This window comes from Chelonoidis abingdonii, chromosome 23 (assembly GCF_003597395.2).
Source record: "Chelonoidis abingdonii isolate Lonesome George chromosome 23, CheloAbing_2.0, whole genome shotgun sequence".
Classification (NCBI taxonomy): domain Eukaryota; kingdom Metazoa; phylum Chordata; order Testudines; family Testudinidae; genus Chelonoidis; species Chelonoidis abingdonii.
In genome coordinates this window covers 21,765,949-21,780,766 of record NC_133791.1, presented here as the reverse complement: position 1 = coordinate 21,780,766, position 14,818 = coordinate 21,765,949, and the positions used below count along the sequence as shown (strand labels likewise).

The following is a 14,818-nucleotide window of genomic DNA, read 5'->3' as shown; positions in this document are numbered from 1 at the left end:
TAGATTCCTTCTTTTTCCTTCTCAGAACTGCCAGGACAACACCGAGGGCACCAGGTGCGAACGCTGCCAGCCAGGTTACTATGGCGATGCCCGACAAGGGACCCCAACAGACTGCCAGCCCTGTCCATGCCACGGACCATACGCCACCAGCCAGTACGTCCCCTGACAGCCTGGGGAAGTCCCACCTCACAGGGCTTCTGCTCGCTCCATGTCTTGTGTCGTCCTGTCTGTCTGTTGGTCCATGGGGTGGGCTGCGGGGTGGACAAGGCTGGGCTGGGGGCAGGGCTAGGCTGGGCATGAATCTTCTTCATCCTCTTCTCAGGGCCACAAAAACCTGCTTCTTGGACGTGGACGGACAGCCCACATGTGATGCCTGCACCACGGGCTATGTGGGACGCCAGTGCCAGAGGTACGGGGGGTGCCAATCTGTCCCTGCTCAGACACCACTCAGGGACTGCCCCATGCACCCGGCTTGGCTCACCTGAGTGTCAGTCTGTGCCTGCCCTGGTGGTCTGGGGCAGTGGAATCGGTACTGACTGCATGGTGCCAGGGGTGCCCCCAAATGCCAGTGTAGGTCACTGCTCTGGGAGCCCCAGCAAGGCTCCTGACACTGGCACTTGGAGGAGGGAACCCCTCTAGACCCAGTTAGCCCAGCGCAGCCTGTCTCCTGCAGAGTCAAATGGGTCTCGGAGCCTGGCCGTGGGGCTGTGTGTGGCTGCTGCCTAGGTGTGGGGTGCCAGGGCTCTGGGGTTGGTTAAGGACTGTAGGGCTAGGGCAGGGGGCTCAGTTGAGAAGGAAGCTCCTCCAGCCCTAGTGCTGAGGCCAGGGCTCCCCATGCTCCTGCCCAGCAACCAGCCCCTGAATGCTCTGGGGGCCCGATTCTTCCCCCAGGGGGATGAGTAACCCCCGTCGGGGCAGCAAGAGCTACTCGTGCTGGGGGGGAAGAGGGCCAGATGCAGAGTTCAGGGCGCCCAACTCCAGGCTGGAAGCAGCATGAGGGCAGCAGAGATACAAAGAGCCAAACCACAGTTGGGGGGGCATGTGGGGGGGTGAGGGGCTGTGTGTGAGGGGGCTGTGGGGTATGGGTGTGGGGGGATGTGGCTGTGTGGGAGGTGGAGATGCAGGACTGTGGATGAGGCGTGAGACTGTGGGGGAATGGGGGGCTGTGAGGGAGGGTATGGGTGGAGGGGTAGTGGGTGTGGGGGCAGAATGTGGGGTGGAGGCTGCAGCTGTGTGGGAGGATGGGGATGGGGTTGTGCAGGTGGTGGGTGTGGAGGTGCAGGGCTGTGGGTGAGGGGTGGGCCTGTGGGGGAATGGGGGGCTGTGAGGGAGGGTATGGGTGGAGGGGTAGTGGGTGTGGGGGCAGAAAGTGGGGTGGAGGCTGCAGCTGTGTGGGAGGATGGGGATGGGGTTGTGCGGGTGGTGGGTGTGGAGGTGCAGGGCTGTGAGTGAGGGGTGGGCCTGTGGGGCAATGGGGAGCTGTGAGGGAGGGTATGGGGGGAGGGGTAGTGGGTGTGGGGGCAGTATGTGGGGTAGAGGCTGTGGCTGTGTGGGAGGATGGGGGTGGGGTTGTGGGCAAGGGGGCTGTGAGGTATGGGTGTGGGGGGTGTGGAGGTGCAGGGCTGTGGGTGAGAGGTGGGCCTGTGGGGGAATGGGGGGCTGTGAGAACAAGAAGCAGCCAGTGTTTGGTGGGCTGAAGACTGGCACAACCAGCTCCCCATGTAACCGGGAGGTCTCTTCGCTTTGCCTCCAGGTGCGCTCCTGGCTATGTGGGGAACCCCAGCCTGGGACAGCCCTGCAGAGGTGAGTGCCATGGAAGCGAATGGCAGCTGGGTCCAGGAGGGGGGTCCCTGGGGTGAGACTGGGGTTCGGGGCCCAGCGCCAGGGCTGTTGGGAAGGAAGTCGTACAAAATCCCCAGCGCCCAAGATCGAACCCCATGCAGAGCACTCAGGGTTATGGGGCCTGGTGCCTGGGGACGGGCTTTCCTGGGGGGTCCAATTGTGAGGGAGATTGAAGGAGCCCCAGCCTGGGGGAGCCCATCGTGGATTCTGGTGCCCCATCCTGTGGGCAGGGCAGAGCTGGCAGTTACCCAAGGAGCAAGAGGGTGCTGGGCTCAGAGCCCCTCTATTGCTTGGCCCCCAGACGACCAGGCTCAGAAGTAACAGCACTTCTCTTCTGCCTCCTTGCTCTAGAGCTCAGCAGAAACTGCAGCTGTGACCCACAAGGCAGCGTGAGCAGGCAGTGTGATGCCAGCGGGCAGTGCCAGTGTAAGGTGAGAGAATAGCTCCCTGCTAGCATGTTCCTCTGCCATGTGCAGGGCTCACCCACAGCCCTGCCAGGGACCTGTCGGGGAACCTTGCTCCATTCCTCCCCCGTTGCCAGCCCTGTCAGGGACTCATCGGGGAACCTAGCTCCATTCCTCCCCAATCGCCACGCCTGGCACGTCTCCATGAGGGCAGGGAGGGCTTTCAGGGTGCCACAGGCTGATGCTCCCAGTTGCTGCTCTAACACAGGGTGAACTGAGCCAGGGACACACAATGCTGGTGGAGCTGGGACAAGAACTCAGGAGTCTTGGGCCCAGCCCCCTGCTCTAATCTCTTCCCCACTCCCCTCCTAGATCCAGGAATCCTCACTGCTCTAACCATTAGACCCCACTGTCATGAATTCACTGAATCGGTGTTACAGACCCAGCTTTGGAACAGTCTCTAGGAGGAACCGTTCAGTGGGCTGGACGACCCCCCACAGGGGTCTCACTCTTCCTCCAGGGCAGGGCCCGCTGCCTGACCACCTCCTAGACTGGACTTCTGGGGCTCCACTGGGAGCTCTGTGCAGCGAGTCCCACTGAGCCAGACTCCCGTGGAGACTTGTGCACTGTGCAGGGATTAACACCCCTCAGCCAGCGCTGTCACATCAGTCGGGTTTAGTCAGCAGCTGGAGCTCAGCATAGGAAGCCCCGGGTTAGCCCAGAGACCTGAAGATGAAAGCGCAGCCCATCCTGGTCAGTCCAGCCCAGGGCCCAGCCAGGCTGTAGTGAACACATGTTCAGGCTCCGTCTGTCTCTCTGCCTGACCTCCTCCTTGGTCAGTTCTAGTGAGAGCCCCGACTCCTTCCAGCAGGCACCTCTGGTCACACCTCACCCCTCTCCAGTCCTTTGTTCTCTAGCTTTGCTTAGCTCCTCTGCAGAGAGGTGAGAAATCCATCTCCCTCTGGACCATTGGTTCCTTGGGGTCAATGTTGGTTGGCCGTTGGCTTCTCACATACTCCATTGATGTGGAATCGGCCTTGGCCAATCCTTTTTAATGACTGGGCCCAGCTCAGTCAGCCTGGCAACACTCCTACCTGTGTTCCAGCCTGCTCTGAGAGCCCTTCCTCCCCTCTGTGAAATACAGGGGAAACTGAGGCACGCATAGGCACCATACAAACCTTACAGAAAAGTCTCACTTTGTCACACCTACTCCTTGTTCTTGTTAACATCGTGTGCTAAGTGTAACTAGCTCTCCTGTGTCTGATGCTGAGCTGCCCTCAGTTTCCCAGAGCCACGCTGGGAACCAAATTCCCGAACTGAGTTGTTCTTTGCATCTCACTCCGAGCTCTGGCCTGTGCCTGCCCCGTGCTGTTGACAGCTCTCACTGGGCTGCCCCAGCTGTTGGGTAGCTGGCCTATGCCCACGTGCATTGAGCCTGCACCCTCTGCCTGGCCCTGATCTTCACCAGTTTGTGCCTGAACATGGGAACTTCCTGCCTGTCCCTGACACGGGAGAGGGGAGCAGGGTCCCTGGGGGAGAGGATCCCTCTGCAGCTGCCCCAGGATTCTACTCCACTTACCGTTTCGTTCCCGTGCTCCTGGCCTAGTTCATTGCTTGGGGAATTCCAGCCCTGGGGAACAGGATGGGGCTGGTTGGACCCCTAAGCAGTTGGGGTCACTCAACCATCTCCCTGGCTGTTGGGCCGTCTCCTCAGCCCCTCATCTGTCCCATTCCCTTGCAGCCCCACGTGGAGGGTCCCTCCTGCAGCAGCTGCCGTGCCAACCATTTCCACCTGAGCGCCGAGAACCGCGAGGGTTGTCTGCCCTGCTTCTGCATGGGTGTGACCCAGCAGTGCACCAGCTCCTCCTACTACCGGGGCCTGGTAAGAGCCCATCTCCCCCAGCCTCCCAGTCCAGTCCCGCGGGTTGCCTGGTTCGTAGGGGCCCCTGGTTGAATTCACGTCCCCCGGTGTCTGTTCCCGGCAGGTCACTAGCCCCTTCCTCCCGAGCGACTTCCAGAACTTCGCCCTGGTGAACCGCCAGCACAGCGCCCGCATTGTGACCGGCTTTGCCGTGGAGCTGTCAACCGAGGGGCCACAGTTGTCCTTCGGGCGCTTTGCCCAGCTGGGCCAGGAGTCCTACTACTGGCAGCTGCCAGAGCCCTACCAAGGAGACAAGGTATGGCCCTGCCCGTCTCCCTGCCCCACCATGGCTGGAGAATGGTTGAGGGGCCCTCTAGGGCCAGGCCACATGGCGTGTGTCTGTGCGAGAGCTCTGCATGCCCGGGGCTGGCACTCTGAATGCCATCGTGCCTGGTAGCTCCTGAGGCCCTGGGCTCCTGCACTGGACCAGTGATGCACCTGGCTTTTCTCCAGCTCTGCCGAGCAGTGGGTCTCGTAGGGCTTTACAGAGGGCAGTACCGTCAGCCCTGTGTTGCAGATGGGGAAACCAAGGCGCAGGCTTGTGCTGTTGTGTCTCCTGGGCCACTGTCATCAGTGTGTGATCCCTGAACCTATGAGCTTCCCCCTCAGCCCCATGTTGAGCCCAGAGCGCCATCTTGCCAGGCCCAGCAGGGCCAAGCCCAGGCAGGGGATAGCACTGGCTCTAACGGGCCCTGTTCCTCAGGCAGCCCTGAGGTGAGCAGTGCCATCGCCCCTTGGAGACCTCCCAAGCCTCCACCTCACACTGATCCCTGCAGCCGGATCCTGCTGGCACAGACCCAGCCACACCGACAGCCCAGGGAAGGTGACCCATCCCCAGGGGATTGTTGCTGAAGGGGGCATCAGCTCTGTCAGAAGCCTGGGGGGCTGTGGCTCTGTCTCTGGGAAGGGGATCTGCCCCATGAAGGCAGAGTTGCCTAGTGGATAGGGGCTGAGGTGGGTCTCAGGAGACAGGCTCAGTTTCTCTGGCCTCTTGTGTGACCTTGGGCAGGTCACTTACCAGCTCTGTGGCTTTGCTCTCTGCAGCCTGGGGCTGTGCCACCTACTCCCAGGAGGAGCCCACTCTAAGGGCTTCGATACGAGCAAAGTCCCGGCTCCCTGATGGCCTCCGTGGGTCTGTCTACACTGTGCACTAACCCCAGGCGCTGATTCAGATTTGAGCCCAAGCCCCTCCTCTATCCACATAGAAATCAGGCAGATTCAGGTGTGCAAGCCCACAAACCCTGGCTCCTAGGACCCTGCTGGGCATTCGGTCAGAGCCTGGGTCCAGCCGCGACTTGACTCCAAGTGTGGTCACAACTGGAGCTGCAGCCTCGAGGCAGGGACGTGTTTGCACGGGGCCAGCCATGCAAGCTCAGCCTTCCAACGAGTCCACAAGCACAGGTCCCAGGCATGGGTTTCCATGCAGTGGAGACACCCCGTGGCCTGGTGCCCAAGCAGACAAATCGGCACCCGCACTCAGTAGATGTGCTCGCCATGTGGTGATGTCCCAGGATCACAGGACAGCGTCGTGTCTGGAATGGACTGTACTTACTCCAGACACCCCTTCCCCACGGGGGGCAGCACTGGGCCACGGCAAGGGGGGCAGAGCTGGGGGCTGCATTCCACACCCACTGCTCCCCCTGGCTGGGCATTTGTTCTGGATCAGCTGTGCCCCCTTCCCTTGAGCCCCAGCAGGTGGAAGGAGAGAATGACTCTGTCCTTACAGGGGGGAAGGGCCCGATTCACTGTCTGTGACCAGGGGAATTTGTTCCTTCTGTGGGTGCCAGCTGTGTGCTGGGAGTGCTAGCCGTGTGCCAGGAGCGCCAGCCATTTGTCAGGAGTGCCTGCCGTGTGCCAGGAGTGCACCTGTGTGCCAGCAGTGCCTGCTGTGTGCCAGGAGTGCACCTGTGTGCTGGCAGTGCCCGCCATTTGTCAGGAGTGCCTGCTGTGTGCCAGGAGTGCCCGCTGTGTGCCGGGAGCGCCAGCCATTTGTCAGGAGTGCCTGCCGTGTGCCAGGAGTGCACCTGGGTGCCGGCAGTGCCTGCCGTGTGCCAGGAGTGCACCTGTGTCCTGGCAGTGCCCACCATGTGTCAGGAGTGTACCTGTGTGCTGGCAGTGCCCAGCATGTGTCAGGAGTGGCCGCTGTGTCCCAGGAGCGCCCGCTGTGTGCCAGGAGCACCAGCCATTTGTCAGGAGTGCCCACTGTGTCCCAGGAGCACCCGCCATGTGCCGGGAGCACCAGCTAATTGTCAGGAGTGCCTGCCGTGTGCCAGGAGGGCACCTGTGTGCCGGCAGTGCCTGCCGTGTGCCAGGAGTGCATCTGTGTGCCGGCAGTGCCCTCTGTGTGCCTGGAGCACACTCCCACATGGGTCCCGTCCCTGCCCCGGGCTCACAGGCACATTCAGCACAGATTGTGCTGCATGCAGACAGGGCATGCAGGGGAGGAGGGCATCTGGTTCGCGAGTTGGAGGGTGCGGATGAGAGCAGGAGGCGAGAGCACAGGGAGGGTGAGAAGAAGGAATGGCAGGAAGGCTGGGGGCTTGGCAGTGAGAGGAGAAGCTGGAGAGGGCTATGGAAGAGCCATGGGACAGGAAGAGCCAGGTTCACACTCTGCAACTGACTTTGAGGAGCAGCTGTCCAGCTGAGCCAGATGGGGAGGGGGGCAGATAGCGTGCTGACCATCTGTGCCCAGTTCCTGGGCCCCAGGAGTGGGGAGTGCTCTGTCCTGACCCCTACTGTCTGTTGGCCCCATGCTTGGGCAGGCTGCCTTGCCTTGGGGTTTGCTCAGCCCTGCAGTGGAGTGTTCATGGCAAACCACGCCCACGAGGCCCTGCTGCCTCATTCCCAGCCCGGCTCGCGGTCAGCACCAGGCCGACAGCTGCTGGGCGGGCGGGGGCGGCTTGGTTATTCAGCCATCTGGAAGGGATTTCCTGCACGTGGGCGGTTTGGCTGGGCCACGCTAGGTGCAGGTGGGCTCCTGGCGCTGCTCACTTGTCCTCAGTAACCCTGCTCTCTCCTCTCCCTCCCGCCTGCCTCCTCCGTTAAACAGAGAGAAACCTATTTTGCTCGGATGCGCCGTGCGCACAAGGTACTAGGCACGTGCACTGCATGGCGGGGGCGTGAGCATGGAGTGCACTGTGGGGCTGCCAATCTAACCCGCAGACGCGGGCCTGGGGCAGCCAAACTCTTGGCTCCCAAGGGTCCTGGAGTCCATTGGCCTCGGGCCCTCCTGGATAACCTGGCAAATGGTCATCCACTTGCTGGGGGAAGGGGTGTGACTTACCTACCTGCCAGGGGAGGGGCTCGCCTGCAGGAGGCGTGGCTTACTCACCTTTATGGGGAAGGGGGCGTGCCTTACCTGCCAGCTGGGGAAGGGGTGTGGCTTATCTCAGCCCCTCTCCCTCGTCTTTGAGACAGAGCTAATTACATGGAATTTGCATGTTACTAAGCCCCTGGGGGCATTCGGCCAACCCTAGTGCTGGATTGTCTGGGGTGTCCTGTCAGGGGGCCTTGCCAGTGGGAGGGGAAGGGGCATGGCAGGTTCTGTTGTGGCCAGGATAGCCAGGCCAGGGTGGACTGTGCCAGGAGTCCCATGCCTTTGCCCGGTGCTTGGCAGAGTAGCACCTGGGGTCTCTAACACGCCATGAATACTCTGCCCACCACCCACAGTCATGGGAGCCCCCCAAGCGGTGCCCATTAGGATCCTTATGGCACTGTGCCCTGCTCACCACCGTGGGGCAGGGGAGTCAACATGTCGCTTTCCCCTCTGTCGCCCCTGCCAATGCCCTCTCCTGGCCTGGGCATGGTTAAGCCTGGTACTGGGTCCCCAGTGTTCATGGGGGGGACATGCCGAGGATAACAGGTTCTGGGTGGCATTTTTGAGAACATGGTAGCTTATAGCAATGACAGTGTGACTCTGAGTGGAGACTCCGCTCCCCTCCCCAGGCCAGTGTGCAGGGGCAGTGCCACGGGGACTCACCCAGGTAGCTGCTTATGGAGCTGGAGCATGCAGTGTGTGGTGACCCTGGCCTGTGGCACAGGGTGCAGCCAGGGGCAGGTGGGTGAAGGCTGTGAGGGCTGCTCATGCCCCCTGGCTGGGAGGGCCAGTGGGTTCACAACCCTCTTGTGCCTCCCATCAGAATGGCACATCCCTTATGGAGGAGCAGCTGCGGAAGGCTGTGGCCTCGGGTAGGATCCTGGGCTCTGGAGGGGGCAGCCACAGGGCCAGACAAGTGGCTAAGGTAATGGGGGGGCATTGGCATGGGCATGCTCTGCAGTGATTGGCAGGTCAGAACCCCTGCTTGCACTCTGTGGGGCTAGAACTCAGAGGGGCTGGGACTAGGGAAGGATCTAGGAGGCTTTGCATTATGCTCTTATGCAGCATTTTTCTGTGCTGCCTGTGCCCACCACTCTGCCAACCCTGCCCCATTCTCTGATCCAGGCCAGCCAGCTAGTGCCCTGCCCCACCCCCCATGCCAGCCAATGCCTAGCCCACCCTGCTCCCCTCCATGGCAGCCAGTGCCCAGCCCTGCACCATTCCCTGCCCATGGCAAGCAAGCACCCAGACCTACTCGGGTCCCTGCCATGTGCTGTGTGTTTGGCCCCATGCTGGTGGTTTGGGGTCCAGCTGGCCATGGCCTACTCTGCACCCCTCTTTGGCATCGTGATGGGAGCTGCCCTGGTGCCATTTGCTGGTGCCGCAGAAGCTAACTGTTGCACGGGAGCAGCCCCAGTGCATGGGGGCCGTGCGGAGATGATGCTGCCCCCACAACCGGAGCCTTGGGCTTCTCCCCAGCTCAGTGGTGGGAATGACAGGGCAAAGGCAGCCAGGCCATGGCCCTGCCCCACTGAGGCCAAGTGTCCCAGGCTGGCTATTGCCATGTGGGCATGGAGGTCGCCCCTAGACTGCCAGGTGGCTGGCTGTGCTCCGAGGAGACGTCCTGCCAGCTGCTGCTGCAGGCCATCCAAGCGGGGCCCTGCCCCTGAGGCCCCCGCTACTGGCTGCCTCCAGGGGGTGCTGTTTGGAGAAGGCCCAGCATCCCTGGCATGTGGTTTCAGTACCGTGCTACCCAGGCTGGGGCGTGGGCAGGTAGGGGTCAGCGCTGTCCTGGCATAGTGTGTGTGAGATCAGCACTGCTCCGTCCCGGCATTGTGCATGGGCAGCACTTCCCCATCCTGCTGCGGTGTGGTGGTGGGGCTGGCACCATGCCTGGTGTGGTGGTGGGTTGGTACTGCACCCAGCGGGGTGTGTGGGGTTGGTGCTGTGCTTGGTGTGGTGTGTGGGGTTGGCACCACGCCTGGCATGGTGTGTGGGACTGGCAGCATGCCCAGTGTGGTATGTGGGGTTGGTGCTGTGCCTAGCGTGATTTGTGGGGTTGGCAGTATGCCCAGCATGGTGTGTGGGGATGGCAGCACCCGCTGTGGTCACTCCCTGGCTCTCTGTCCATCCCTCCCCCGCTCAGGCTGACAAAGTGCAGTGGAGGGTGGATGCTGAGATCTGGGAGCTGCTCTCTGGCGTTGGCGTGGGGCAGGTGGCCTCTCCACACAGCACTCCGGCCCACATGTGTAGGGCCGCCCCAAGGCCCTGGCCCCAGCCAGCAGGCCTGCAAGCCCCCTCCACTGCCAGGCTGGCTCACAGCCGCCCTACTCGCCCTCTCCTGGCCGCATCTCCCCAGTCCTCTTCCTCAAAAGCATCTTCATCCCCTGCTTCCCTGGCTGCGTCGGGTTCTCCCCTGGCACCACGGGCCCTGCAGGTACAGCCATGGCTGTGTGGGACGCTGCTCACAGGCACTAGATGCCCCTCCCCTGACTCTTCCCAAGACCTGGCTCTCCCCCACCCCGTAGTGTGCGCCTCAGCCGTTCTCCCTGGCTTAGGGACTCCCTCCCGCCCTCCTGCCACCCTCCTCACCACCCTCCCCTGCCTTTGCTGCCCTCCCCCGCCCTCTCCCCACCTTTGCTGTCCTCCCCCATCCTCTCCTTGCCTTCACTGTCCTCCCCCTGCCCTCCCCAACCCTCTCCCCACCTTAACTGTCCTCCCCCATTCTCTCCGTCTTCACTGTCCTCCCCTTGCCCTCCTCCACCGTCTCCCCACCTTCACTGTCCCCTTCCCCTCCCCCATTCTCTCCCTGCCTTCACTGCCCTCCCCCATCCTCTGTCCACCTTCACTGTCCTTCCCTTGTCCTCCCCCAACTCTCTCCCTGCCTTCACTGCCTTCGCTGCCCTCCCTCACCCTCTCCCCACCTTCACTGTCCCCTTGCCCTCCTCCCACTCTCTCTCTGCCTTCACTGCCTTCGCTGCCCTCCCCCACCCTCTCCCTGCCTTCACTGTTCTCCCCTTGCCCTCCCCCACCCTCTCCCTGCCTTCGCCACCCTCCCTCTGCCTTTGCTGTCCTCCCCCTGTCCTTACTACCCTCCCTGCACCCTCTTGCTGCCATCCCCCCACCTTTGCCATCCCGCTGAGAAGCCATGGCAGAGCCGCTGAGCTTTCCAAACCCCTCCCAGGGCAGCCCTGGCCGGGCAAGGCAGCACTGGTGCCCAAGGGGATGCCACATGTATGGAGTGGCCCCGGGTCGGGCCGTGAAGCTGTTTAAACAGTGTCTGCAAATGGCCTCAGTCGTTGGCTCTGCTGCCCCTGTGCGAGGCCCCTCCAGCAGACCAGTGTTCTAACCCCACCGCACTTGTCTCTGGGGTCTGGGGTCTCCTTCCCCTCAGGCAGTCTATGCTCTGCAATACTGTCCTGGGCCTATGCTTTGCCCCCGCATACACTGACTGAGCCCTCCCTTGGTCTCTTGTGTTGCTAAAGCCCCAGTGGGAAGCATTGCTCAGATCTCGCTTCCAGGAGTTCAGCCTCCTCTCCCAGGGCCACAGGCTTGCTGCTGTGGCTGAGAAGGTACCAGAGGCCAGGGCGTGCCCACCTGCATGACCTGGGCGGGAGGGGATTGGCTCTGTGGGAGGGAATAAAATGGCCCCGCTGTCCCCGGGGGTGGCACTGCATGTCCTGAGGGATTGTATCTGATACCTGCAGGACCGCTCCCTGGCCCCTGTTTGGATGGCAGCCATCTGTCCAGGGTACTGCAGGCCAGACGCCGATCTCGCTTCGCTGGTGGGGCTCTGCCAGGGTGAAAGCGCTTGGGAAAGAGAGCAGATTCTGGCTTTGTTTGCCAACTGGATACTACGGCACAGCAGCTTCCCTTGCCAGCCCTTCCCAGCTAAGCAGATCTTGCATAGTAGCATGCTGAGGCCGGGGCTGGAGCACCACTGCAGTGGAGCCTGAGGGCCAGATTCAGAGCTGATGTAGATGGTGAAAGCCCAGCACTTTCACCCCATTGACCCAGCCCGTGCATGGGCCTTCCTGCCCATTGCTGTGCCCTGGGATTCTGTCCTGCTTGGGGGTGACGGAGCCTGGCCTGGCTCGGGGCGGTGGAGGCATTGTCGGGAATTGTGTGGTTTGCTGGTGAAGTCCTTGAACTCTGCCTGTGTGTGTGTGTGCAGGTGGCTGCAGCAGCACAGTCGTCCCTAATGAGTCTGTTCTGGTCAACCACAGACGGACAATGGGGGATGGGGGTTTCCTAGCTGTGTTCCCTAAGTGATCCTGCTCCTGGAGGGGATGGGTTAGACCCTCTCCAGGGAGACCCCTGGGGAGACTTCAGCCCCCCAGCATCTTACTCAGGGTCACCTGCCCCCACACTGACCAAGAGGAGCTTTCCTGTGCAGGCTGCCAGGCATGTCTTCTGTGGTGAGACTGCCCCTGTGCCCCCAGCTGAGCACAGCTCCAGCCTGCAACGCCCAACCAGGCCGCATTTTTCCTGGTGAATAGAAAATTCCACCCATCTGGGAAAACAGCCCCTTGCAACAGGCCCCTGCTGGCTCCAGCTTTCCTGCCACGCCTCTAGGTCCCGCTTCATGGCAGGCGCAGTCTCCAGCATGGCCAGGGAGAGCTCCGGGAAGCAGGGGCATGGGTGTGCTCCAGCCTGGCACTGCTGGAGCCTTGGGTACAATCTTAGCTTGGCTCACAAGTGTGATAACTCTACGGGGTTTCATCCTAGGCCCTAGTGGCCCCTTCTCCTTCATTGCATGGTGACAGGTTTCAGTGGTTGCCGGGTTAGTCTGTATCAGCAAAAACAGTGAGGAGTCCTTGTGGCACCTTAGAGACTAACACATTTATTTGGGCACAAGCTTTCGTGGGCTAGAGCCCACTTCATCAGATGCATGGAGTGGAAAATATAGGAGCAGGTATAAATACATGAAAGGATGGGGTTTGCTTTACCAAGTGTGAGGTCAGTCTAACAAGATAAATCAATTAACAGCAGGATACCAAGGGAGGCAAAATAACTTTTGAAGTGGTAAGAGAGTGGCCCATTACAGACCGTTGACAAGAAGGTGTGAGTAACAGTAGGGAGAAATTAGTAGTGGGGAAATTAAGTTTAGGTTTTGTAATGACCCAACCACTCCCAGTCTTTATTCAGGCTTAATCTGATGGTATCTAGTTTGCAGATTAATTCCAGTTCTGCAGCTTCACGTTGGAGTCTGTTTTTGAAGTTTTTTTGTTGAAGAATTGCCACTGCTGTTAATTGATTTATCTTGTTAGACTGACCTCACACTTGGTAAAGCAACCCCCACCGTTTCATGTATTTATACCTGCTCCTGTATTTTCCACTGCATGCATCTGATGAAGTGGGTTCTAGCCCACGAAAGCTTGTGCCCAAATAAATGTGTTAGTCTCTAAGGTGCCACAAGGACTCCTGTTTTTTTCTCCCCCATTGTTAGTCTGCACTCAGGAAACCAGCAGGGCTGCAATGCAAAGGTTGTGCCCCTGCCCATGGGTACCACTGCCTTGCAGCCTGGGCATGGATTAGAATGAGTGATGCAGAGCAGAAGCAAGGGCTGCCACCCCCAGAATTTCTGGGAACTAGCACACCGCTCCTGCCTCACCCATGGCCTTTCCCACAGAGCACAGCTTGTGGTGCCATCTCAGTGCCATGCCCGTGCTTTGTGTGGCTCCCCCTCAGCTCTCCTGCAGCTGGCCAGGTGGGGACGCTCAGCTGTGCCCCCTTTGTGACACGGTGCCATGTGCCCATCTCTCTCCTCTCCCAGTATTCTCTCGTCTACAAGGGTTTCTCTCTGCTTCCTGAAAGTGTTTTCTACTGGCAGCTCCCCGGCGCCTTCCTAGGGGACAAGGTAACTGCACTCTGTGCTGGGAAGGGGAAGCACCACTGGCAGCAGCCACTTTGATCTAGGTCCAGAATGGGGGTGCTGGGATCTGGAGTTTGGCTAATCCCTTGTCCTCGAGCACTGGGTTGTGTGGCTGAGCAGAGTTCCTGTTGCAGCCTGCTCCAAAGCCTACGGCAGAGTGGTCCTGGGGAGCCCCCTGCCTTGATACCCCGTGCTATTCCCCACCGGGTTCTGTGCCTTCGCTGGGTCTGTTCTGCACAGGCCCTGCTTGTCGGAGCCTGTGGTCCTGGGGGAGGGCCTGGCCTCCTCTGGGGAGGAAGGGGCTCTGGGAGCTCTGGGCTTTGCCTTGAAGGCTCCAAGGAGGAGCGTCACACCCTCCAGAGCTGTAGATCGCCAAGAAATCCCCTTCATTTCATTGGCTCCAAGGCCAGGAGGGACCATTGTGATCATCCAGCCCAGAGGGTCCCAAACTGTGCCCTGAGGCCTCCCCATGCAGTGGCATTTGATGCTGCAGCCACCGCTAGCAGTTGAGGAAAATTAGTTACCTGAATGATTACAGACCTATAAACTCCAACCCTGTAAATAAACCACGTGATGGTCTCGATCACATCTCGTCAAGGCAGAAACGGAGTAGCACTGCCAAGCCCAATCCCTGGGGGGCCGATACTCCAGGGGGCCTGATTGCCTTGGATTGCGGGGTGGGACTGGCCGGGAACCCTCCAGCCTCCTCCAGCTGCCCCGGGAGCTCCCACCTCTTGGGGCCAGCGCCTTCTCCTTACCCTCTGCTTAGCAGCTCCACTTCCCTGTTTGCTGCCTGCCGGAGGCACTGTGCCCCACTGGCCCTGGGCAAGGCCATCTCTGGGCACCACTCTGCCAGTGGGGGGGCTAGCGGCCAACTCCAGCCGCACGACTCCTCATTGCTGGCCACTTCCCAGTCAGACACGGGTGCCCTGTTGGTGAGAGAGGACCTGCTGGGGGTGTGTGACTCAAGCTGTTCAGGGGGCAGCTGAACCTTTACATTGCACCCCCCACTACCAACATACCCATGGGGGGGCAATGCCCCCAACCTCTGCCTGTGGTAGCATCAGTGGGGTAGCCCTCCCTTGGGGTGCATCCCTCAGTTTGGGAAGCCATGATCTAGCCTGACCCCTGGATAGCACAGGCCAAAGACCTGCCCCACAGCAATTGTCTGTTAGAGAAAGAGCCAGGCTGGCTTTCAGATGGTCAGAGCTGGAGAATCCACCAGAAAATGGTTCTGAGTGCTCCCACTGCTGGACTGACGAGCCTGTTGGTAAATCTTTGTTCCCCATGCAGGTCCCTACAGCCTGCGGTCAAGGCCCTCGGAGCCCTCTCTTTGTCAGGCTAAAGAGATGGCGCTCCCTGGCTCGATCGCTATCGGGCAGGTTTTTGATCCTTCCCCCTGCCCTGCCCCTCTCCTCATCCCTAGTGCCCCCCTCCTGGACTGGCCAAACCAGCCCCAG

General features: G+C 60.8%; 1 protein-coding gene across 1 annotated transcript in view; it reads left to right on the top strand.

The window, feature by feature from the left end:
- HSPG2 (heparan sulfate proteoglycan 2) overlaps positions 1 to 14,818 on the top strand; it is a 200,523-nt gene that overhangs the window by 79,841 nt on the left and 105,864 nt on the right. The window contains exons 30-39 of the mRNA XM_075060406.1: positions 26 to 153; positions 323 to 409; positions 1,754 to 1,803; positions 2,194 to 2,273; positions 3,988 to 4,128; positions 4,232 to 4,423; positions 7,217 to 7,255; positions 8,307 to 8,408; positions 10,969 to 11,055; positions 13,260 to 13,343. Coding sequence (XP_074916507.1) covers positions 26 to 153; positions 323 to 409; positions 1,754 to 1,803; positions 2,194 to 2,273; positions 3,988 to 4,128; positions 4,232 to 4,423; positions 7,217 to 7,255; positions 8,307 to 8,408; positions 10,969 to 11,055; positions 13,260 to 13,343 — 990 coding nt within the window. The remainder of the gene's footprint in view (positions 1 to 25; positions 154 to 322; positions 410 to 1,753; positions 1,804 to 2,193; positions 2,274 to 3,987; positions 4,129 to 4,231; positions 4,424 to 7,216; positions 7,256 to 8,306; positions 8,409 to 10,968; positions 11,056 to 13,259; positions 13,344 to 14,818) is intronic.